At 50.4% G+C, this 25354-nt stretch overlaps 1 protein-coding gene and 1 long non-coding RNA gene across 3 annotated transcripts; one reads left to right on the forward strand and one right to left on the reverse strand.

Annotated features, from left to right (window-relative positions):
* Positions 1-24114, reverse strand: MAP2K2 (mitogen-activated protein kinase kinase 2). Of its 2 annotated transcripts, XM_090289340.1 has the most exons (11): positions 23674-24113; positions 19848-20058; positions 14155-14301; positions 9144-9221; positions 8319-8370; positions 8110-8234; positions 7263-7476; positions 5163-5227; positions 3470-3531; positions 2327-2372; positions 1-361 (listed from the first exon to the last, which is right to left on the reverse strand). In XM_090289340.1, exons 1-11 carry the CDS (start codon positions 23763-23765, stop codon positions 251-253), a joined length of 1203 nt encoding a protein of 400 aa, XP_090145466.1. In that variant the 5' UTR covers positions 23766-24113; the 3' UTR covers positions 1-250. The 2 variants fall into 2 exon arrangements, with proteins under 2 accessions (XP_090145466.1, XP_090145467.1); XM_090289341.1 differs by lacking the exons at positions 7263-7476; positions 8110-8234 and having other exon boundaries at positions 23674-24114.
* LOC149999689 (uncharacterized) lies at positions 2800-6264 on the forward strand. The gene is made up of 3 exons (XR_016513521.1): positions 2800-2949; positions 5109-5253; positions 5984-6264. It is a non-coding gene; the product is annotated as an uncharacterized LOC149999689 (long non-coding RNA).
* Positions 24115-25354: the final 1240 nt, after the last annotated feature.

A 25354-nucleotide genomic window follows, 5' to 3' on the forward strand; every position in this document is an offset into this window, starting at 1 on the left:
TCAGTTTGCTTTTTCTTTCCCTGTTTTGTTTTAAACCTAAGTAAGCAGGTTCTGAGACATCATGGGCAGTGTCACCCTTCCCCAGAGAGCAGAAGACCCTTGGCTGCGACAGGTGGGAGAGGAAGTGAATGTTCCGCTCTGTGCAAGTTGTGTCCTCCAAGGCTCGGTGGGAGAGGGAGGGGAGGAGCCCATCTGTCCTGGGCAGGAAGGGCACGTAGATGGGATTCAGACAGGTCACCGGCTGGACCTATCACACAGCAGTGCGCGTGGGCGTGCTAGGCTGGTTCAGACGCAGCGTTTTACACAACCAGCCAGCAAAATCCACTTCTTCCACCTCGGACCGTTTGATGAAGCCATGGTTCTGAAAGGGAAGAAGAGGTGCTGGGAACAGCCCGGTGTCAGCAGAGAAGAGGAAGGGAAGAGGCTCCCGCTCATACCCGGCAGGCCGAGACTTAAACTCAAAAACCAAAAAAGAATAGGCCCTTTCAGTGCAAGAGGACACACTCGGCACAGAGAAAGGAAGCAACCCCAGAGCAGGGAGGTGCCATGACTAAAGCCACACAGATGTGGGACAGGATCTTGGGAGAGTGAGGCTGCTCTGAGCTCCCTGGAACTCAGGTCTCTGCCTTAGCATTACTGTTGATGGGCCAGGTTCATCCCAAGGGGGCCTGTCCTGGGTACTTTGAAGCGGTGGCCCAGCATGTCTGACCCCCACACACTCAATGCCAGGAGCACCCCTAGTCATGACAACCACAGATGTCAAGAGACATGACCTAGTGTCCCCTGTAGGCAGAGTAGCCCCCGATGAGACCATAAATCTGGAACATAACCATCTGTGAGGACAGTAAGTTCCTTAAAAGTCCCATCCAGTCTGGCTGCCACTGGCCACAAGAGGCTCCTGGGTCCTTTAAATATGGCTTGTGAGGCTGAAGAACAGATTTGTGCTTCCATTTTGTTTTCAGTAATTGAATTTAGATAGCCACCCATGGCTGGTGGTTCCAGCAGGAACAGAACACTAGAGCTTCCCAGTTCTGGGTTGGGTGGGGTGAGCAGATGCTTTTCTGACCAGGGTATGCCTGGAGGGGCAGCCCAGGCAGAAGGGCAAGCCCTTTGCAGTCCATGGAGGGGTCTAGTCTCCCCATGTGACATCTTGGGGAGACAAGACCCCTTCATGTGCTGCCTGTATTTTTTTTAATTTTTAAAAAATCCTCACCTGAGGATATGTTTTTGTTTTTTTTTTTAAATTGGTTTTAGAGAGAGAGGAAGGGAGAAAGAGAGATAGAGAAAAAAAAAAAAAAATCCATCAGTTGCCTCCCATGCATGCCCCAGCTAGGGATAGGACCCACAACATAGGTATGTGCCCTGCCTGGGAATCAAACCCACAACCTTTTGGTGTACGGGATGATGCTCCAACCAGCTGAGGCACCTGGTCAGGACACCAACTGCCACCTCTTATGCAAGCTGGGGCCAGTTGCAAGGCCACCCTTATCTTCCTGAAGGTTGGTACAGGCTCAGGTGAAAAGCCAAAGAAGGGAACAGAACTCATGTGGTCTAGGGCAACAGGAGGAATGGATATAAAGCTAGCCCCAAACAGCAGATAGTTTTACTCAGGCAGAGAGACCTGGAAGGTTTTCCTGCACAGTGTGAATGAGAGTTGGAGGGGGCGGGGTGGGGAAGGAGCACTAAGCACTACAGGGGATTTCAACATAAACGCATTTCTCTATTTCATGTTTGTATCTTTTACAGTGAACATGTGTTTCTTACATCACGCATACGCTTCCCACACAGTGCTCCAGGTTAGGCTTCCTATTCTGACCACAGCATATGGTGACTACAACTGGGACAGAGCCTGTCACCACAACTAATAGTGGGGTGGGATTAGACAAGGTGCCAAGCCTTCTCAGAGAAGGCACTGAAGGTAAGCGTGAAGAGGAACAGGATGTATCCGCTAGGGAGAAATGTCCTGTGCAAAGGTCCTGAGGGGAAGGTGAGTTTCAGTGGCCAGCTTGGTTTTCAAGGACATTGAACAGTGTGGGACATGAAAAGCACCAACTCTGTGACCTCCCTGACCTGTGGAGGACTTGACAAGCCCAATATGGGAGCTGCCTATCATTCTCCAGAAACAATTCCACCCAGGCACAGCTGAGGTCCTTATGTTCCCCTAAGAGCTGAGAGGGCAGAGATTGCTCTGATCATTCCCACTTATGGACTAAGAGACTCACAGGGTTCTCCAGCACCCCAGGAAAAAAGCTGGGTCAGGAAGAGGAAGGAGCCCTGGGTTGTAGCCTGTGCCCCTTGTGATCCCAGAATCCACTGCATTACTCACCATGAGCATCTTCAGATCTGCTCGCTCAGCTGGGTTCTTAATGAGGCTGGGGGTTCCATGAGGTGGGGCAACAAGACAGAGCATGGGGAGGCAAGACAGGACAGTTATTTGGTGGCCATGGGGACTTGCTGTCAGTCTGCAGCCTGGTCCCCGGGGGTGAGGACTCTGGCGGTGCCCTGTGGTATAAGGGGAGGACACCTTGGGGAGGGAAGGGCAATGGTCTGAGACCAGGACAAGACAGAAAGGGACAGACGGTGGGGAAACCCCCAGCTGCTGCTAAGTCAGAGGCCCAGCAGCAACCACAGCTCCATTTCCAGTAAAACACCCAAGTTTGGGAGTCCGACTGTCAAAATGGAACTTTTTCCTCCAAAAAAAGCAGAACTGCCTAAATGCAGCTGCTCAAAGGAGCTTGGGGTGAATGGTAGTTCTTCAAACACAGAAAACCTTGCATCGATATAAAAATGGTCACACAGACAATGGGTAACTGAATTTGGGCCACACAGCATTGGCCAGAGGTCATACCAAAGGCCAGTGGCACCTTCACCACCAGGAGCAGGCTTGCTGCTGTGAGTCATGTAGTCCCCAGGTGGCAGCCAACCCTGACAAGCAGGATGGCCCAAAAGGTAAGTGACCCCTGACCCCTCCCTCTTGGTCTCTAGCTTGCTGGCCCCAGGTCCTTCCTTCTTCAGAGGTGGGGTGGTCCAGAACAGCTGACCACCTCTTGGAATCTGGCTAGGAAGGCTTGAAGCTGGTGGGTTGCAGGGTTAGGGTTAGGGGAGTCTGCTGGCAGAAGGCAAGGTGGGTACAGCTTGATTTCCAAAGTGCCTGTAACCCTGGTTCACTCCGGGTTTGAGGGATGAGCTGGGGATGGCAGCTGAACACTGTGATGTAGCAGCCTTGAAAAGGGCACCTAAACTCCCAGGTGACCACAGGTGTCCCACCAGATGCTGCCATCCACCCAGCATTCCTTGAATGGTAGGCTTGGAAGAGGGGCCTGGGCTAGGACCAGTAAGGAAGGCTGCATCTAGGTTGATGGCTGGGTGTGTTGGTGGCCTGCCTACTCCAGGAGGCAGGCAGGACTTCTGAGGGCCTGGCACCCAGCCCTGCCCACCCAAGGCTGCACTAGAGGATGTGGCACCTTACCATTTATTCACAAACTCCTGGAAATCCTGGGTGAAGACACCACTGGGCAGCTTAGGAGGAGGCTGTGGGAGGGAACAGACAGGTGGTAGTCACATGCTCATGGATGGCTCTGTAATGATGGAGCAGACTTCCCAACCTGGTGTGTGTGAGGACAGCATGACACTTGGGGACCCTCAGGACACACCTCTCTTGGAACTGTCCCTTCACCCTGCTAGAGGTGGAGGGGGCACCCATCCACTCTCCCAGCAGCTTCCTGGCAGGACCTGCCACCAGCTCTGCCAACTGGGTTGGGCTCTTCTGGGGTTTTCTTTTGAAAGCTCTCATTTGGAGATCACACTGGTTCTACAGGGAAGGAGAGCAGGGCTCACCCTCACTTTATGGACAAGGGTGGTGTCACACTGTCTGAGTAACCCACCTTTGTGGGTGTTTTTTTTTTTTAATCCTCACCGAAGGAAGAGGGGGGAGGGGAGGAAAGAGATTAATGTGAGAGAGAAACCTCTACTGGTTGTCTTCTTGTACGTTCCCTAACCAGGGAATCAAACCCGCAGCCTAGGTATGTGCCCTGACTTGGAATTGAACTCGTGACATTTTGGTCTTCAGGACAATGCTCCAACCAAATTAGCCACACTGGCCAGGCCTTGTGGGTATCTTGAATGAGATGTGGGTCTGTACCACAGAGGGCAGCTAGTTCCAGGGTTTGGGGCCTGAGAGCTGGGGGAGCCTAAGGAGCCTGGCCTGTCGCACATGTCCCAGGGTAGGGACAGTCATGGGCAGGATCAGGCCCCTGTCAAGAGAGGTGGTGGGCAGAGACTGTCCAAGTGAAACCCATGGGACCTCCTCCTCAGCTCCTTCTACTTCCCCAGTCCTGGGACCCAGCCTTCCTATTCAGGGTGGGAGGTGCTCACTGGGTGGCACTGTCAGGTACGGGCAGAGCTGTGTCACCAGTTACCCCACCCTGTTCTGTCTCCACCAATGGCTCACCTTGACACTTAGCCCTAGGCCAAGCAAAGCCCCACACCACAGGCAGCCTGGCCACCCTGTTTCTCTGCCTTGACTCAGAGGGCCAATGAAAACACACGTCAGCTCAGAGGCCCAAGGAAGGTGACCAGACCTTGCTGAAATGGAGGCTTCGGGGTCAGGTCCTGCTCTACCCCTTCACAGCTGCAGACCTCTAAGGAGGTTGCTTCTATCCTTAGGCCTTGGTTTACCTGTCTGTACAATGGAAATATTCACACCACCCTTTCAGGTGCTCTGTGCCTCCCTCCCAGAGAAGAGGGGACACCTGGACTTTCCCCAAGGAAGTGGGACTATTTATGACTTCATGCACACTGACTCTAAGAGCTCAGAGAAAAAGATGCTGGGTGACAGAGCTCTGAGAACGGCCCAGCCCATGGCCCAAACACTTGGCTACTGGCTTTGGAGGGGGCTGCATTGGGAATTCCAGATTCATCTCTACAAACACAAAAAAATTTCTCTCAGGGAAGGGTGGATTTCTGCAGTACAGCCAGAAGCAAGGCCACGTGTTTTTACACCTGATAACCTATTGAAAAGAATGGTCTCCGTCTCTCCTCATGGCTCCCTCTCCAACAAAATTCAGTCTGTGTTGTGTTTGCTTCTTTTCGGTAATGCATCCCTACAGAACAGCTTCATTCTGGCAGCACAAAGACACATCAAAGGGCTTTCGAGTACCCACCTCATTCACAATATAGTCCAGCAGTTCGAAGATAGCCATAGCTGGCCGGCTGTCCACCCCATGACCTGCCCAGGGAAGAAACAAAAATGAGGTGAGAAGGGCAAGTGGCCAACCTGTTTCTGTTGGGCATTAAGGTCTGAGCATGCTGAATAAGTGCGGCACTCTTCCGCCCACATTGGCCTTAACCGGGGGAGGCTCCCCTGGCCTGGCTAAGTTCACTTTCTGGGAAAGTAACTTCACTCCTAATGAATTAAAAAACAAACCAAAAAAATAACACCAAAATGAACAGGAGCATTTTTTGAAAAGTCACACATTTGGCATGGTGCCGTGTCCAGGTGGTGCCAATGTCACAACCTTTTGCTTAGTGGCACACAGGCACAGCGTGGGGTGGTGGTGGTTTGCTGACTGCAAGCAAGGACAGCAGTGTGACCTTGCATGGAGCTTCAGGTGGAGACAGCAGTAGGCCTCAAATGCAACTCAGGATGGGTGGCAGGCTGGGGTTGCCCGACCCATCCTAGGCTCAGTTGGCTAAGTCTGGGGCAGAGTGGTTGGAGGAGGGCTGGCAGGCCAAGGTGGCCTGGCATGACCCATCGTTCCTCTCAGCTGGGAAGGGGCTAAAGGGGAACACCAAGGAGGGTATTTGGGAGTTGGACTGGGAGGCATGGGGGCAAGGCCTACGGACACTGATGGGGGCAAGATTCTTCCCACAGAGGAAATCAAGACACCCCAGCAGTCTAGAGTGCAGCCCCAGGAAAGGGGAAGGTTTGGATTTGAAAACACCATGAAAATCATCACCTGACACCCTAAATGTTCCTTAACAGTGAACAGATACACAAAATATGGTCCATCCATACAAGGGAATATTATTTGGCTATGAAAAGGAGCAAAGCACTGACATTCACTACAACATGGATGAACCTTAAAAACATGATGCTCGCCCTGACTGGTGTGGCTCAGTGGATTGAATGCCAGCCTGGAAAACTGAAAGGTCACCAATTCAATTCTTGATCAGGACAAGAGGCAACCAACTAATGTTTCTTTCCCTTTCTTTCTCCCTCCCTTCTTCTCTGTCTAAAAATAAATAAATAAAATCTTAAAAAAAAAAGAAAGAAAACATGATATGAGAGAAGCCAGACACAAAGGCCACATGGTGTATGAGTCCATTTACGTGAAATGTCCAGAACAGGCAAACTCAGAAATAGGGAGTAACTTGGTGCCAGGGCTGGAGAGGAGGTGGGGATGGAGTTTCCTTTTGGAATGTAATGTTCTGGAAATAGAGGTGATGGCTGGACAACCTTGTGAGGATATCAAAACCCACTGAATTATATGCTTGAAAAGAGAGAATCATATGGTACCTGAATTCTATCTCAATGAAATTGTTACGAAACCAACTGACCACAGTCCACTGTATGTTCTCTTGGACCCTCATTTAACTCGACTTCCTTCTTGTCAAGCGCTGTTCCCAGGTTACCCCCTCAGCTGCGATCTTCCCCCTCCCCCTAAAGTGGTGGAAGAATCAGCCTGAACCTCTTAGCTGCCCCCATCATAGGCGGCCACTTTTAGTATCAAGAATTGTTTGGGAGTCCAGTGACCTCCAGCCTCTTGTCCCTTCCCATGCTGTGCTGCTTGTGGGTCCAACAAACCAACCAAGGAAATTTTGAGTCAAGTTCCTTTCAATTTTGGGTCTGCCAGGAAAGCCTGACCAAGCACAGAAGAACATTTAGGGCAGCGGCTAGGTGGTAGGCATACAGGCATTCACTGGGCAAGCATTTTGGCTTTTCTGTACACTTGGATATTTTCGTGACAAAATGTTGGAAAAACCAACCCAACCAGTGGCTTGGCTGAGGGGTTGGTTTCTAGATCCCACCAACTGGTGACAACAGGTGCAGCTGTCCCGGATGGCACAGGTCAGGGGCGCTGCTTCCAGCATGTCCCTAGAAGCCTCAGGACCATCTGAAGACTGCTTATGGCAGTTACCATGACCCAGGGGACAGGTGGTGCCAAGAGGGGCCAGAGGGGAGGCAGCTGCCCTCTTCGGCATGGCATTCCCTGTACAGGTCACTGTCCATCCAAACTGGAAGTGCCAGACTCAGGCCATACCACTGATGGGGCGTCCAGGGGGCCTTGGCCGCGGCGAGACGCTGTGAGGCTCTCCTTCTGCCCCATCGACCATGGGCCGGCCAAATATGGCCTCCAGCTCCTTGGCATCCGGCGGAGGGATGGGGTACCTTCCGATGGACAACTCCACCAGGGACAGGCCCATGCTCCAGATATCTGACTGCACCGAGTAGTGAGTGCCTTGCAACCTCTCCGGCTGTCGGGTGAGACAGAGGAAAGAAAGACCCAGGGGGCGAGAGATGAACAGTGGAACCCAGGGTGGCTCACCAGATTGGGGGTGGCATCTGAGTGTCTCTCTATTGTTTCCTCACAGCCCCAACCTGACTCCTGCCACCCCTCTAGAGACCAAAGTGATTCTGTTCCTCCCTCCACCCACCTTGCCACCAGGGCCGACAGAAGTTCTTTAAAAACCCAAACAAATCCTTGGCACTTTTGGAAAAGGATGACTGGCCCAAGAAAGACAGCAGAATGCCTCCTTCTTCACAGCAATTCCAAGACCAAATTCTCAGAATTTGCTCCAATTATCATCCAGATGTGTCCTAAAATACCCAAGGTCTAGTTTCTTGGCTCAGAAATTAACTGACTACTCTCCTTGACTGGATTTTTATTACCAGTGGGAAGGAACCAGGTAGGCTTTCCCAGAGACAAACCTGAGTGAAAACATGGTGGAAATTAGAATTCCGGAGAGAAGAAATCCAGCAAAGAAAAAAGAAAGTATATCATGAGGACGTGCAGGCTTTTGGAAAAGCTTCTGGAAAATGGGGAAGAGCCAATGGGAGAGGGAGGAAGATATGGCATGTGATGTTAAAATGCCTCTCAAAGGACTTACAGACATGTAGGATCGAGTTCCCACGAAGGAGTTAGCCATGGAGTCAATGAGCTGCCCGCTCACCCCAAAATCACACAGCTTGATCTCCCCTCTGGAGTTGACGAGGATGTTAGACGGTTTCACATCTGAGAGCAGAGCCAGCGGGTGAGGCATGGCTCAGGCCCACCCATTGGCCCCAGTGGCCCAGGAGGAGCTGCTGTGCATCTTACCTCGGTGCATGATCTGGTGCTTTTCCCGTAGATACGCCAGGCCCCGGAGAACCTGCGAGGGAACCATAGGGTGGAAAGTCAGCAGGGCAGCACCAGGCTGAGGAGCCTCCCTTGGAGAGGTCTGCGGGCCAGACCTGAGTGGCCACAGCATGTGGGACCAGCTCAGGCAAGGGAAGAGGTGAAGTGATGGCAGTGCCACCCTGCACTGGTCGGTACAGATGCCTACCTACTGATTCTCACACAACCGCCAACCTACCCATCTACCCACGAGGCTGACACTGCCATCCCATCCCCTCTGTCTCAGAGGAGGGGCTGAGGTCCATGGAAGCCAAGACAAGGCCTGAGGTGCTGTCAGTAAGGCTGTTAGTGTCCGGCTGGCCGCCCTGCCTCAGAAGATGGACCCGCCCAACAGGCCTCATCTGTTGAGTACTCTGGTGCCAGGGCTGTGCTGAGGACCTTCCCCAGACTGATGGGATAAAAGGTGTGGTGGCTCTGTCACCAAGTCAGAGAGGAAACACCCATGATATCGCTCTGGGGGACACCGTCTGCCTGGGACCACACCACCAGCGTGCTGTGCAACCCTGGCACCTATGTGGGGTATGAAAGAATTACTCCTATTTTAAGAGCAAAGGGATGCCCCTGCACAGTACCGTCGCTGGTGGAGACTGGCGTCAGCACTCTCCCTCTTTGCAGGGGCTAAAGTGACAGATACCACCAGCTTCATGGAGAGGGCAGGAATAAGGATGAAGCAGCCTAGCATGGGGTTATGGGCGCATGCGCAATCCCAGTGCTGCGATGGCCTGGGGGAGTGACGCCTGCACTCACCGCAATGCTGACCTTCCCCAGGATCTCTTCTGGAATTCTCTTGGCTTCTTTCAACACCTGGTCCAGAGAGCCACCGTCCTGTGGGCGGCAGAGGAGAGAGAAAGCAAGTGCTTTGAGCAGGTGGCCAGGTGGGGCTTCTGCAGAGACGAATCCCAGAGAGACGCTCAAGTGACAGGTATAAAAATGCAGCCTTTCCCTGGTTCCCGAGAGCTGATGCCTCATTTTCTCCATGGGAAACAGAGGCTAGACCATAGCTAAAGGCAACCAACCCTTGGCCTCAGGACAGCACATCTAGTGCAGAAGTGGAAAGAGTACCTGTGACTCAGCCCTCCTGAGGTTGCCACGACAGCAGCAGGCCCAGCCACCAAACTTGCAACTGAAACCACCTCGAGGGCATATGAGATAGGCCTGTACTTCTGGGCCTGGGCTCTTGTCATAGCCCCAAGTGGGACAGGGACTGAGACCAAAGGTGATGCCCCTGAGTACCAATCCCAGGAGAGAGGTAGCCAAGCAGAATGGCCTTTCCCTTGCCACACCCCCCACCTAGTTAGGAAGGGACCTGTTGCCCCAGGGGCACAGAAGACCCCTGGGGATGACAGTTCTGCCCCTTCCCTTAGGTCTTGGCCTGTGCTTGCCACCATCCTGCATGGGACTGACTGTCCTGCAAAGGACCTGACATAAGTCATCCCAGTTGATCCTCCCCACCCCACCCTGGGCGTAGCCCCTAATCCACCTGACAATGAGGAAATAACAGAAATCAAGTGTCTTGTGCAAGGCTGCCTGGCAACTAATCTGGAGACCAAAACTCAGGGTGTTGCTGGCTCTAGCTGGATGCCTATTCAGAGGTGGGGCTGTGAGGATACGCCTGCCAGGCCCCCTAGGACTTTAAGTGGATGTGGCCAAACTCCAACCATGGGCCAGAGCCTGCCTTGTTCTCACCTGCAATCTAGAGAGGAAAGTGGAACTGAGGTTTAGGGGTTAAGTGAGGCCAGAATTTGAACTGGTGGACAGGTGGCCCCAGAGCCTGCATTTCCTCTACTGCGCTGCTCTAGGAGTCCCACGAGTGCCACTCCCTTGGGACACTTTCTGCTTCACCTGGAGGCAGGGAGAAGCCTCTGAGATGCCCAGGTCTCCCCTCTCTCACACCCCAGCTGTGCTCATAGTGGAGAGTTCCAGAAAACCCAACGCACTTTGAAGCTTCAAGAATGTGTGTGACTCTGTCAACAAGTAAGGGACCCAAACTTATAGAGGGTGGGTGTGGCCGAGGAGGAACCCAGGAAGGTGAGCCTCGTCTGACCAGGGTGCCCAGCCCGCTCCGCTCTACCTGCAGAGTGAGATGGAAATTCCTTCTATTCTTCTCATTCTTGTTTTATCAACCTTAAAAGAATTAAAAAAAATTTTTTTAACTGTAAGCTCTGATCCTTAATATAGGTCCTTTCATTCTGAACTTTCATAGAGGTGTGTTATGTTCATTGAATAAGGACTTTCAGAAAGGACATCTTCAGAGAGGCTATGGTGGGCCAGGCACCAAGCTGGGGTCTCAGGAGTTAATGCAAATCACCTCTGTGAAGGACACTATTGCTTGCTCTACAGGGTCTCCCCCTTGGCACTGGGAACACTGGGGCTGGGCCATTATCTGTAGAGGCTGTCCTGGGTCCTATGGGGTGTTGAGCAGCACCCCTGACCTCCACCAGCATCTCCCTAGTTGTGACAATGTTCCCAGACATTGCCTAGTGTCCTCTGGGTCAGACCCCCTGGTCTACAGCTAAGAGAACTCATTTGCTCAAGTCACATGCACAGGATGTGGTGCAGGAGATGTCACAACTAGGTCTTTTTGACCCCAAATCTATCTTAATGCATGACCATACAGTTTCATTTTGTGCCTGTATGTTTTAAATGCTCTTAAAAGCTTACTTTTATTAATCAGGTAGTACACAAACACATATTTCTATAAAAATGTAAATGTAGTTAAGTAACACTCTGATCCCCCAGTGATTCCACTTGCCTCCCCTAAAGTGTGACTTACAGCCTTCCAGATCTTTCTGCACTTTTATATACACATCCATATGCACAGGGAAATATAGAGTTTTAAATACATATATAAGTGGGTTCATATTATACATCTTTTCCTCACTGGGGATTTTCTAATCTGGTTCACACAGGCTGTCTTTGTTTCTCACTGCAGAGTGGCCCAGTGGCAGTCCTTCTGTCCCTTACTGAATATGTGTTGGGAAGAGGGGGCGCAATTCTTCAGTGGGTTTCACTAGCAACTCTGAGTAGTCAGTAAGCGGTTCCCCAGTTACTCTGCCCTGAGATACACACTGTCCTCTGGGTCCATGCCTGAGTTTCCCCCACAACAGGCTTAGGCCACCTGGAAACTGCCAGCCCCACTGTCCCAAGCCCCGAAAGCCAACACACTATGGTCAGATGAGGCATAACCTTCTCTGCCGAATCTGGGCTTTATCATAAATTAGAGGTCTTTTCTCAAAAGCTGCAGCTGGAATCTTCCTGAGGATAAATAAGAGCCAATTCCCACATGACCCTGCGCGGAGATGAATCCATTGCCCTCCATCAGGGAATAGTTCCACAACATTGATACTGACTAGGTGGGATGTCATGATGGTGGAAAAACAGAAATGAAGGTGACAGAGAAATACAGAAAAATGACCCCAGTGACAATGGTGATACTTACTCAACGTCCAGCGTGACTGGAGCCAGGGAAAGGCATTACCACTGCTCTTGGCTTGATGGGCAAGAAGGGTTGAGAATTCCATCCAGAGCCATATCCTGAGAGGTGGGCAGTGGGGCCCAGGCCTGACCCCAGGGCACCATCTCCACCACCATGTGGGCTGCCCCACAATACGGCACATGAACACATAAAGAAGTGTCCCACAAACAGGGAAATCCTATGCACTTGCGGATCAATTCTGGAGGGGTTTATTTGATGTGAAAATACTGTAAGGAGTAGTGGCATCAAAGGCCCTTTGTGAATTTAGTGTCATTTGTCATCTTCATGCCTTCCTCACCAAGTCCCCCTCTTTAAGCTCATCTCAACTTTGAAAATCAGTGGCCTCCAAATTTCATGGAGCATAACTCCTATCAGGCAAAAGCAGGCGAGCATAGACCTCAACTTGGCATGTCGTTTCATTGAGCCATTATATATTTGTTCTACTGTCCTTGTATGCGTGTTATAAAAGTGAACCAAAAAATCCAACTAGGAACTTTTAAAGGATGAGCACAATACATAAACAGAATGGCTAGCACTTGCCCTCTGCCTGCTGGTGGCTCGGACTGTGTGCTGCTAGGGTGTAGACACCTAGTGCTGGAAACGGATGTTTTACATTCACCAAGAACAGAAAAGGGAGCAGAGGGGTGCCAAACTGTGCCACTCCCCCTTTTATGCAAGGGAAAGAGATGCCTTCAAATTCTCATGATGTTCAGGGAGAATAGGGAGGGGTGGTCAAGAGCACTAGAGAGGAGGGAAAAGGAAGGAGGGAGGAGAGAAGAGAAGGGGGAGAAGGGAAAGTAGGGAAGGGTAGGAAGGAGGAGGAGCTACAGTACAGAGGCTCCCCTTCAGACCACAAAGTGACTTCCGTCTTTTCCCCTACTTGATTCTTGTCTACATAGTGACTTTGTCCTGCGGGCAGGCAGCTATGATCTCCCTCTCACAGGTGAGGAATGGGGCTCCTGCAGACCTGGTGGGGATCTCAAGGCTAGGTAGGGGCAAAGCAGGAGGGTGGGGAGCAGCTTCTTCTGGAGGGCACTCCTTCCCCAGCTGTTAGCCGTTACTCCACGAAGCTTGCTCACAGTGCATTCCTTGCAGGCACTTGCTCAAATCTATTTCCTGCCTTCATTACAAAACTGTCATGGATAGCACATTTGCAAGGCATAACTGAAGCTGTGGTGCCTAAAGCCATGCTGCATCCTGGTTTTGCAAGGGCTCTGCCAGGCTGGAGCCCATCCAGCCAGGCAGCAGGCAGTCAGGTACCTGATCAACTGGGCTCTGCAGAGGGTTGGAGGCATTTCCCCTTAAGGCCTTCAGCTCTGACCACTTCTGCTTTTGTTACAACCAATCCCACCTATTTCGAGCTTCAAGACCAGAGTTTCTTAACCAAGGGGTGCAGCTGACTCCACTGTGGTGGTTTTAAAAAAAGATGGGTGCCTGTGCTTCACCCCAGAGCTTCTGATTCCACAGATGTGAGCTAGGGGCTGACCCAGGTCCTATCTTTAAAACAGCTCCTTGGCCCCAGCGGGGAATCTCAGTTGGTTAATGTTGTCCCAATACACCACAGTTGCAGGTTTGATCGCCAGCCAGGACACATACAAGAAGCAACCAATGAATGCATAAACAAGTGGAACAACAAATTGATGCCCCCCCTTCTCTAAAAACAAAACAAACAAAACAAAAAGACCCCCAAAAACTTGGCTCCCAAACCGCTATACACATACTCTCTTTAGAAGGCACTTTGGAGACACTGATCAAATTTTCAATTACATATGTCCTTGGGCCCTGCAATTCCACTGGCAGAACTTTATCCCTCAGGGATGCTTGCTTCTGTGTAAAAACATTCAAGGCAGCATCATTCAAAATGGGGCAGGGACTTCAATGTCCACAAATAAAGGAGTTTAATAAATTACCTTACAGGTATACTCAGGTGCCAGAACACTAGGAAGTGGGGAGAAAGAGCCGGCTTGCTCTCTAAATGCCGACAGGAAATTATTTGCACCTTGTAGACAGTGAAAGAGAAAAGTTGGGAGGAGGGTGTCTGGTGTTTAAAAACAAAGGGATCTGTACATCCATGTTCACATACCGTCGACTATCTCTAGGAGATAGCCTTGGAAAGAGGTACACTGTGGCCTCTGAGGACACAGGCAGGGAACCTCCTTTTCACTGGCCACCGTCTCATTCTATGTGAACCCTTTATCCTGTCACACTTCCCTAGTCATAAGCCCAGGTGGCTCTGGGGACACTGGCTGGGCCCCTGGGTCGAGGGTGCCCCGTTGCACTCACCATGTGCTCCATGCATATGCTGATCTCCCCGTCGCTGTAGAAGGCCCCGTAGAAGCCCACAATGTATGGGGAGTTACACTCGTGCAGCACCTGCAGCTCACGGATGATCTGGTTCCGGATGGCTGGCTTGATCTCCAGGTGAATCAGCTGCAAGGGAAGGGGAAGGAGGTTGAGGCACAGGCTGCTGAGAGGGACCATGAAAGGAGAAGGGGGCTTCGGCCCCCTGCCCTTGAGGTGCTCATAATCACATTTCAGACCAATCAGCAATCCACTTACAGGTATCTATCTACCTAGGAGAATTGAAAACATCCAAGCACACTTGTACAGGTGTTTACAGCAGTGTGATTCACAATTGCTAATATATGGAAGCAACCCAAGTGTCCATCAACTGGTTAATGGGCAAACAAAATGTGGTCCACCCACACACTGGAATATTACTCAACCATGAAAACATGTGAAGCACTTGGTACAATGTGGACAAACCTTGAAAACACTATGCTCAGAGCGAGAAGCCAGATACAAAAGGACACAGAGTGTGCCATTCCATTTATATGAAATGTCCAAAACAGGCAGATCCAGAGATAGGAAATGAATTTATGGTTGCCAGGGGCTGGGGCTTCTTTTGGGGGTGATGGAAATATTCCAAAATTGGTAGTGGCGATGAATGTACAACACTGTGAATATACTAAAAAACTGACTGAATTATATACTCTAAAAGGGTAAATTATCCAGTAAGTGTATCACATCTCAATAAAGCTGTTAAAAAAAAAAAAAAACCTATCAACAGAGCAAACATTTTTCAACTGGTTGCAGGGGAAGGTCTGTTAAGAGGAGCTTCCCTCTGACCAAATCATGTGAGGTGCTAGCCTTTCCCAGGACCCAGCCCAGGGAATGATATGGCAGAGGATTACTTCACCTCTGCGCAGCCCCTCATTCAGGGGTGGGTTTCTCTGGAGCCCTTCCCACCTCCGGGCTAGAGACAAAGGCAGAGTGTCTCTGGTCACCTCCTGAGGATCCTAGCTGCCCTTCCACTTGAGTTCGAGTCAACAGCCAGGATGGTCACCAAATTCATTACCTCTCAAAAGGTGAGAAATCAAAGGGACTGCCTGGAGACATGCAGAAAAGACAATGGACAAAATGTCAAGAGCAACCCTTGACTACAAACCCTAAGCAAGCCAAGATCCATTGCCCAGCACAAAAGTGAAGATTGTGGGTCCAGGTTTTGAATGCTCAGAACCCTATATGTATCGGCCGTTGTGATAAGAAAAAGGTGTGATTGATACCCTTTAGTCAGAGAGGCAGAGTCAGATCACAGGCACCTGAAAATAACTGCCATCAACTTGACAGACATTTACATGGAGTTGCTTACAAGGATTAGTGGTGAGGAGAAAGATGGCAAAGATGACCCTGCTTGCAGACATACCATCAGGAGGTAAGAGAAGCAGGTGAAACAACCCCAGGATGGTGGAGTTGCCCCAATGGAGGAATCATGGAGAGGTGATCTGGGGCTCAGGTGACACTGGAGCCAGCGTTCCAGAAAGAGGGACAAAGAGTTGGCTGTTTGAGGGCACTAAGGGGTGTGTACCAAGTTTGGAGGGGGGCACAGGGTATGTGTGGGGAGCTCCACCTACTCAGAGACCCATGCCAATGACCCCTGCAACCTTGAGAACTGTGGCAGGTCCTAGCAGCAGGGTGCCTGGTGCCCGGGCCATGCCCAGGCAGTGCCTCCTTGACTGGGGCCCTCTAGCCCTCAGGGCCCCTCAGGCATTTGCCTCTGCCCTGGCTATGCTCCCCGGGACACTGCACAACCCCCATAGCCACGCCCAAGACAGCAATCACACCAGAACTCCAGCATGCTCTCTCCTTTGATAGGACTGCATCTGCAGGATGCCTGATGTGCATAGGCATACATGCTTTGAAAAGGCGAGATGCTGGATCTGAAAATGAAGCTCTGATGTTTGCGTGGAAGGTGGGGGGGCGGATGGACGGGCAGTGCAGGGTGGAGACCCATGCTGTCCACAGAAATACACCATGAGCCACATAATGTAACTTAAACGTCCTTTAGTTGCGATATTAATAAAGTAATAAGAAGCAGGTGAAATGAAGTTTTCATGACTTCTATTTAACTCAATGCAATACACCAAAAAATTATTAACATGTGATCAACATAAAAATATTAATGATTTTTTTTCAGATAGAGCCCTTGAAATCTGGTGGGGTTTGTTTGTGCATGTAGCATGCCTTGATTCAAACAAGACTGCATTTCAGGGACTCAGTAGCTGTAACTGACCAAGAGTGGCTCTCGACCAAGAACTTGAAAGGAGCCATAGATGAATGAGTAGCAGGGCAGCGAGAGTCTGCCAGGCTTTTAGAGGTGAAGAGAAAGAGATGGACAAAACTGGGCAGAACCGCATGGGATCCCAGCGGTCCTGGAAGCCTGGAGTTGGGTAAATGTGAAACAAGGCCCCAGGAAGTGAGAAGCTTTTGGGAAAGATGTTGTAAAGAGAGAATGCAGGGGCTGCTGCTATGTGATCTATTTCAATGGGTCCATCATATCTGGGGCTTGTAAAGCAAACCTTCCAGATTGAATAGGAGCTACCCCTGAGAGTGTGCAAGGCAAGATTAGGAACAGGAAGACAGGGGCATATTTCTGAGCACGTGTGCTCACAATCTGCCCTGATGATAACCCTGGGGAATGGGGTAACTGTCCCCACTGCACTGATGAGCAAGTTTAGGTTCCAAGACATTGAATTTCATTCTCAGAGACACACAGCTGGTGAGCGGTCAGGTCAGGATTGGGGCTGAACTCAGATTGCCAGAACCTATGCTCTTTCACCATTCTAGGGCCAAGTGAGCCCCAATTGCTGATCAAATCATAATGGTGCTGGGAGTTCAAGCCAAACACCAAGCCTGTCTAGGCATTTAAGGCAGTTCCTACTGCAAGATAGAGGATCTGAGCTAGGAACAGAGGTGGGGGGAACAAACGTGGGAAAGAGAGACAAGGATTCTGGAGGCAAAGCCCTGACAGCTTCCACAGGGTCAGGGTCAGCCACGAAGGTTCAAATTGAATTCAGGTAATACTCAACCCAACCTCAGTTTTCTCACCTGTAAAATGAAGCGGTTGCTTCATTTAAATGAGAGCACAAGTCAAGGTTTAAGAGCTGGCTTTGACATAGGACAATCTCTTGAAAGGTGGTAGCTAGTATTACTACGTGGCCTTGGGAGGGTCACATGATTTTCACTATAGAAGCAAGTGCACATTCCTTTGCTCTAAGTAGAGGGTGGGGTGGCCAATGGAGCCATGCCTGTGTAACAAACATGCGAAACTCTTTGAAGATCTCCCCTGGCCTAAGTCGTCATGCAGAGGTTTTGTTCCTAAGGCCCTCAGAAGGATGTATGAGTTGGAGAGCCATGCTGAGTAAAGAAAACATTCATAAACAAGCCTGACTGTAAAAATATAGACTGGTTTTCTTAGGGCCTTACCAAACTGGTCTTGCTGCTTCCCCAGCCTGTCCTACTGGTTAGGATGATCCTCTGATAATCACAGGGACTGGGGCGATGGCTGGCCCACAGAGCAGGAGCTATACAGGCCTCTGGGAGCTCCACCCTGCCTTCACCCTCACACCTGCAGGCAGGCTGCCTTTGGAGATCTGATAATCCTCCTTACTCAGGATGCAGGGAATTAATACCAGGCTTTCCTGGAAATTCAGAATTCCAACCAGGGTAGTAGAGGAAGGATTGAGGCCACTTTCTTAAAAACCACTGTCTCATCAGTTTTCCCATCCGTGTCCTCAGCTGAATAGAAGCAACAGGCTTCCTGAGTGGCCCAGCATTCCAGATGGGTTAAAAGGAGCCCCTGACCCCCACAGACCAGTCCAGACCACAAACCGCCTAGACAGCCTTCTTGTTCAACGTATCTGCCAAATGCCCACTGGCATCCACGCTGTTTTGCCATTGTGTTGGGAGGAGGTGGTTAAGATCTACAGAGAACAAAATCTGAGATCCTAACCCCCATTTTTTGGGCCCTTAAAATACACGTTTATTTTGAAAGAATTAAAGCAGCACAGGAAAGTTGCAAAAACACCAGAGTCCCATATACTCTTCATCTAGCTTCCCCCAACAATGACATCTTCTATGACTGAAGGACCATACCAGGAAACTGACAGGGGACAGAATCACTAATTCAACTACAGAACTTATCTGTCCCCATTTTAAACTCCTAAGTCTTACTTTGCAGGCTTTCATATTCACGTTTCTACAAGTCACATTGGGAACATCTGAAACACCTCAGCGGGGCTAAGAGAACCCATGGGTCCCTGACACAAACTCTAACCAGTTCTGTTCTCAAGTCCCCCCCTCCCTGCCACTGTTAGAACCTAACATCTGTCTTTTATTCCTGGTGCTTTGGGCAATGGTAGACTAGAGGCTTCTGGGGCCTGCTCTGGTTTTGAAAAAGCTGCCTACACTGAGGGGATAGAAATAAGTTTCAGGAGGGAGGGCAGTACTCTAGAGGCAGGAGAAATAGCTAGAGCTAAATCCCAATGAAAACCAAGCACATCATTCCCAGGAAAGGTGGAACCTGCACTGATCCACTGCGCATGGGGTGGTCAGGTTTCTGAGAATACAATTTGGAAATGACAGTGGGCTTCCAGAAAGAGGTGGCTTTCTAAATAGGATTGTATGAATGAAACAATTTATCAACATGAAGTCCCCTCAGTTACATGTTTAGGAGCCATTGTCCCCAGATAGTCACACCCTCCTCTTCTCCACTCCCTCTATCTCCCAGAGATTGTTCCCGCATGTTTAGTGGGAGGCTGCAGTGGGCTCAGGTGCCCAGTCAAGGGAGGCTTGGGATTTCTCAGAGCCAAGGTTTGTATTAAAGGGTGTGGCGATGGTTAATTTAATGTGTCCTCAGTATCCAGCCTTCTGGTCAAACACAAGTCCAGATGTCACTGTGAAGGTATTTTTTAGATGCAATTTAACATGGAAATCCTAAGAATTCGAGAAAAGCAGGGGACCCTCCCATATGTGGGCAGCATAATCCAATCAGTTGAAGGCCCAAAGAAGAGGGAACTCTGCCTCCAGGTGGCCTTTGGACTTGAGCTGCAACATCATCTCTTCTGTGGGTCTCCAGTCTGCTGGCCTGCCCTGCAAATTTCAGACTTGCCATGATCACACAAGGCAATTCATTAAAATACCTCTAGCTCCCCCTTCTCCACACCCTTGTGATTCTGCTCATTGGCAGAACTCTGACTAATACAGGTGATTTAGTTACCCCATTGCCCAGGGACCATCATAGCAAAGGCCCTGTCTTGGGTCTGCAGTGCCTTCTCCTGGTTGTGAAATCAGGGTGATGACAGCTCTCAGGGGACTTGAATCTACTCCTTTCTTCCTGAAAACCACTCTTTCTGGGAATCTGAATTTAAGCTGCCCCAAAGGCAGAAGTCAGTGATGGAAGGGAAGAGCTACTTAGCAAGCCAGAATCGCCACATTCTAAATAGGAGCTGAATTCATTTTCAGGAACAAGAACACACCGCTGATGGGAGGGTTTCTGAGCCCAGGAGCCAGATAGAAGGCAGAGGCTGGAACCTTTCAAACTGTTCTCCCATTTCCAGGGGGACCTGCCCCCACCACATGCCACCCACAGAGCACGGGGGCAGAATGCCTGCTTTACCAAACTGGTGGCCTCTCACCTTTCTTGCCATGATGAGGCCTGAAGGTCTGTGCTGGACCTTGGTGACCACCCCGCCATTCCCGGCTCCCAGCTCCGAGATCCTTTCGAAGTCATCATCCTTGAGCTCCCCAACCTTGGCCTTTTGGGTGAGGAAGGCTTCTAGTCGCTTTTTCTGCTGCTCGTCAAGCTCTAGCTCCTCTAGTTTCTTCTGGAGGTCCACCAAGTTTGCTCTGCAGAGACCCCAAAGGCAAGAGTTAGTGAAGAGTGTGCAAGCTGCCAAAATACCTTAACCTGAGCTTAGTGTACTATGTGGCTGCTGAGCAGCAAGCCCTGGGTTTACAGCCGGGAGGATGCAGAGATGAATCAGACTTGATTCTTAGGCTTGAGGGGCTGATGATCTAGCAGAAAAAAAGACCACCTGCAGACACACAGCTACCCAGAAGGCTGGTTACCTAAGAACTGAGGATACCACCTCTCTCCCTGCTCACAAAGGTGAGGAGAACTTAGGACCTGGAGGACCAGCTCTGGTTCAGTGGCCTTGGTATCAGACTCAGGAGCCCTCCTTCCTGATGCAAGGGCTGCCAACCACACTGGAAGGAGACATGGAACTGGGGAAAAACAAATGGGCATCAGGCAAGTGAAGGCCCAGGCTAGGATACCTGTCTTCATGAGGATGAAAGAGTAAGCTTGTTTTCTTTTATTTTTTTTAATTATATGTTATTGTTTATGCTATTACAGTTGCCCCAATTTTTCCCCCTTTGCCCCCCACCAGGAAGAGCAAACTCATTTTCAGTGGCCTCAGAGCAAAGAGTAAGAACCAATGGGCAGAAGATGGAAGTTGTAATTTATATGAATTACACATGGACTCTGGAGGGGAAAAAGAGTGGCCTAATTTAAACAGCGTAGACAATGCCAGGGCATTCCACTCAACCAACACACTCTTATTATATCCTGAGCACTACTGTAAACATTAAGCATTTATACACAAACACATTCCTGGGCCCGGTTATTTAAAAACCTACATGTACATTGCACTTTACCAGGTGATTCGAGGAAATTTTGGCAATCGGCTATTTTCACTAATGCCTTGAGTTTGAACCAAAACCTGGAGTGAAAAGCAGCTCTCTGCAACAAGCAGGTAGACATTAGCTCAATGAACACAAGACCTAACCCACTGTTGTCCAAAAGCTAGATATAAGCAACATGTACAATTTAAAATTTATAGCCACATTAGCCCTGGCTGGTGTGGCTCAGTGGATTGAGCACTGGCCTGTGAACCAAGGGGTTGCTGGTTCTATTCCCAGTCAAGGTACATGCCTGGGTTGCGGGCTGGGTTCCCAAGGTGGGGACATGCAAGAGGCAACCACATATTGATGTTTCTCTCCTGCTCTTTCTCCCTCCCCATCTCTCTGGAAATACATAAGTAAAATCTTTTTTAAAAATTAAAATTTATAGCCACATTAAAAATATATATATGAAGTGAAATTATTTTAATATCTTTGATTTAACCCATCAAAAATATAATAATTTTCTGTGCTATAAATACAAACAAAATTATGAATATTTTACTTTTTTTCATATTATCTTTGAAATCTGAAACGTATGTTATACTTACAGCTGCCCTGACAAGCCATATTTCAAGTGGCTACTGTGCCAGAGAGTGAGTGTGGCTCTGAGAAAAGTCTCTACCTCGGGCAGCCTCAGCCACCAGTTCCTGAAAGTGTTTGAGCCAAGGCTGACTGCCCACCCAGGGAAGATCTCATAGAGCAGATTCGAGCAAGGGATTGAAGAGGGAACCTGGATGTTCTTCTCTCAGGAACTTTCCAATCCCAAAGTGACTCTAACGCACCTACAGCTTAAAGAGGTTCATGCAAAGGGACACACAGTCCAGGAACGAGATGACCTGCCACTGGGCAATGTCACCTGAGCTGGTAGGTAAAAAAGGGCCGAGAGGCAATGGCGTGTCATTTCCTGAGGAAGTACCAAAGCTTTATAAATACCATCACACTATCTTGTTTAGTCTCAGGAGCCTCCTAGAAGGCAGTCCCAGACCCAGCCCAAGCCTAGGGGAACAGGCCCAGAGAAGTTAAATAGCCTGAGGGTCATAGCCCCAGGAAGGGGCAGTGTCTGGAATCCAACCTGTCTCCTTCCTGATTGCAGAGCCTATGCTCATGGTCCCTGCTCTTCAATGTCCCTCTGAGCCAGGAATGAGGGCCTAGCTGGTGTTCACTGAATGCCCAGCAAACGAAAACCTCGATGAAAAAGGAGCGAGGAGGACTCTGACAGACAGAAGAGAGAAGGCAAAGGAATGAATGGATGTGACACAGCTCCTTCACTAGAGGGTTGAGAGGCAACTTCTGAGGCCTGACTCTGGACAGTCTCCAGCACTGCCCTATGACATCTAAAATGCATTCTGGAGTCAGCTGATTAATCCATTTAAAATTTAATGGCAACTCAACTGTGGTTATAAAAAACCCTGGAATCCCAACGGCTGGCTTCTTCTACTGGGGAAATTCTTAAAGGGATGGAAATCAGACACCAGATAAAAGAAAGAGAAGAGAATATGAAGAAAGAACTACCTTGTAAGAAGAGTGGATTTTTTAATATAAGGAACACATCCCCACATTGAGCTATGTGCTTGGAGACACAGAAGGATGTCAATTCGCACACATATACATGAAGACTCACCTCCAAACCCTCACCCAGGCTGCAGAAGGCGAAGTCCCCTGAGAGACACCAAACGCATACCATTCGCCCACCACAGCTGGTTCTTGTAGGGGGGTCACACCACAAATACAGCTAAGGGGCCCCGGCCAGTGGCCTCTGGGACTGTCCTGCTCTCTCCACCACACAGAACAGGAATGGCAAGGCCATAGGGTCTTCTGGGGCCAAGCAGTCACCCTGGCATGACCTCACAGCATGTTACCCTCACACAACGAGATTCCACCACCACGTAAGCCCGCCACCCCAGACGCTCCTCTCTCTGTCCCCTTCCCCACTCACCCCCCTACACTTCTCCAGCCCCTGGAAGCTTTGCTAATCCATTCCATTCAAGATCTCGGCTTGTGTGCTGCCCCGGGTCCCAGCAGGCCCCACTTCTTTCCTGTGTTTTCCATTTCCTCCCACAGCCTGCTCCTCCAAATCCTCCTCACTCCCTGCTTCCCCAGGCCTCCTCCTGGCCTCCTCATCACTCTTCCCAGTTTCAGGGGCTTCACCCCCACCCCCAACTAGCAGGATCCTCCCAGGCTTCCTTCCCCCCAAATTCCCTCAGAGAGCCCCCTCCACCCCAGAGATCCCTCATCTCTCAGGCAATCCTTTACCTTCATCTTGTATGGACTTCCTCACCCCCAGGGACCTCATTCACCCTGTTCTCAGTGTGCAAGGACCCCCTCCCTCCACCTCACACTTCAGACACTTCCCCTCCCCTTGGATTTCACTATGAGGGACCACCTGACCCACCCTCTCTCCTCAGGAACCCTCCTCCTAACTATCACCCTGGATTCACTACTCAGGGATACCCCTCCCCCCGCCCCCCCCCCCCCACCAATAACTCCATTCTTACTGCTCAGAGGCCTCACACTCCATCTTTTTTTTCTGCAGGAACCTCACTTCACCCCGATTCACTTCTCGGGGACCCTCCTCCCCAAAATTTCACTACTTAGGGCCCCACACCTCCTCTTTTCCTCACAGGAACCTCCCCTCATTCCGACTAGGACGCCCTCCCCACCGACTTCATCGCTCAGGGACTGCACCCGACCCACCCCATCCTCTCCTCTCACGGACCCTCTCCGCTCCACCTCGCCACAAAAGGGGAACCCGGCCTCACCCCGCCTTGGCCCACTCACTCTGAGGCGCCCTCACTGGTGGGGGACGGGCCTTCGGCGATGGTGGGGTTGATGGTGAGCGCCGGCAGCACCGGCTTCCTCCGGGCCAGCATCGGGGCTCCGTGAGCCCGCAGCAGCAGCGCCTCTAGCCGGGGCCCATAGGGGGCGGGCCAGGAACGGGCGGTGCCGACACGATCCCGGGGCTGGAGCTGAGGCCGCGGCCTATGCCGGCACTGGGGCGGCGAGGGCGGGAGGCGTTGCGGACCGGGGCCGATGGGCACCGAGGGGCGCCGGGGCTAAAGCCGAGGAGACCCCGCCGGCGCCCAGGCCCGACCGAGGCTGACGCTGCAGGGGAGCCGGGGAGGCTTACTGCTGGGAGGGGGAGCGCCGAGATCGCTGACCGGCCTCTCGCGAGAGCCAGCGCCAGGAACCGCGCAGGGTCCCGCCCCGTCCCTCGCCCAGGCTCCACTGTACCCTCGAGAGGCCACCTCCCCGAGGGGAAAGGGGAGGAGACCTACCAAGGCTGTGCTTGGAGCTTGCGCACTCGCTGGCCTGCCTATGCCCAGTGCGCTTGGGCCCGAGGCGCTGGGCGGGGTGGGGGCCACAGGTGAAGGCAAGGTGAGGAGGCAGTGGGGGGCGGGGGATGAGGAGCTCAAGCCCGTGAGTAGGCGAGAGGTCCAACCTTCAGATCCTTGTGAGTGCGGGATTAGGACGACATGAGCCCCTGAAATATCCGCAAGTTGTGGGAGACCCGGAGTCCACTGAAGTCTTTTTGGCCAATTATGGGCACATACACACAACCCCCACCAGCTCATAATTAACCCTATTTGTTTGTGAAAGAAAAGTGTTTTTAAAACAATTTTATTGTGGTAAATATACGTAACATAAAATTAACCGTTATTAATCATTTTAAAATGTACAGTTCAGTGACATTAAGTGCATTCACATTGTTGTGCAAACATTGCCGCCATTCACTTCCAGAATGTTTCCATCTTCTCAAACTGAAACTCTGCCCCCTATAAACACACTACCCCCAGCCCCTGGCACTTACCATCTCCTTTATGTCTCTATGAACCCAACTCCTCTCGGCGGGACCTCATAAAGCTGAAATCACACAATATTTGTCCTGTTGTGACCGGCTTATTTCACTCAACATAATGTCTTCAAGGTTCATTCACAGTTGCAGCAGATGTCAGTTTCCTTTCTTTTTAAGGTGGAATAATATTCCATTGTATGGATGGACCACATTCTGTTGATTCATTCATCCTTTGGTAGACATTTAAGTTTTCCCCCCTTTTAGCTATTGTGAATAATGCTATGAACATGGGTGTACAAATCCTGTTCAAGTCCCTGCTTTCAATTCATTTGGATGTCTATCTAGAAATGGAATTGCTGGATCATATAGTAATTCTATGTTCAATTTTGTAAGGAACCATTATACTGTTTTCCACAGTGGCTGCACCATTTCACGAGAAAGGTTATTTTAACACTAATTTTTTTTTAAAAGAAGAAAGTTTGTGGCACAAAATAAAAGACAGTCATTTAAATGGGAAAAATGCACCACATTGCTTTTCTTTTTTTCACATCTCTGAGCAGATGTACATTTTATGGTGGGTTGTATCTGTGGGAGCCACGTGGGATGAAACAAAGGGAAAAACTCAATCAACTCTCTCTGTTTCAGGGTCCAGCCCATGACTCCTGG

The sequence above is a fragment of the Furipterus horrens genome, unplaced genomic scaffold (genome assembly GCF_987537825.1).
Source record: "Furipterus horrens unplaced genomic scaffold, mFurHor1.1.pri manual_scaffold_10, whole genome shotgun sequence".
NCBI classification, from domain to species: Eukaryota; Metazoa; Chordata; class Mammalia; order Chiroptera; family Furipteridae; genus Furipterus; species Furipterus horrens.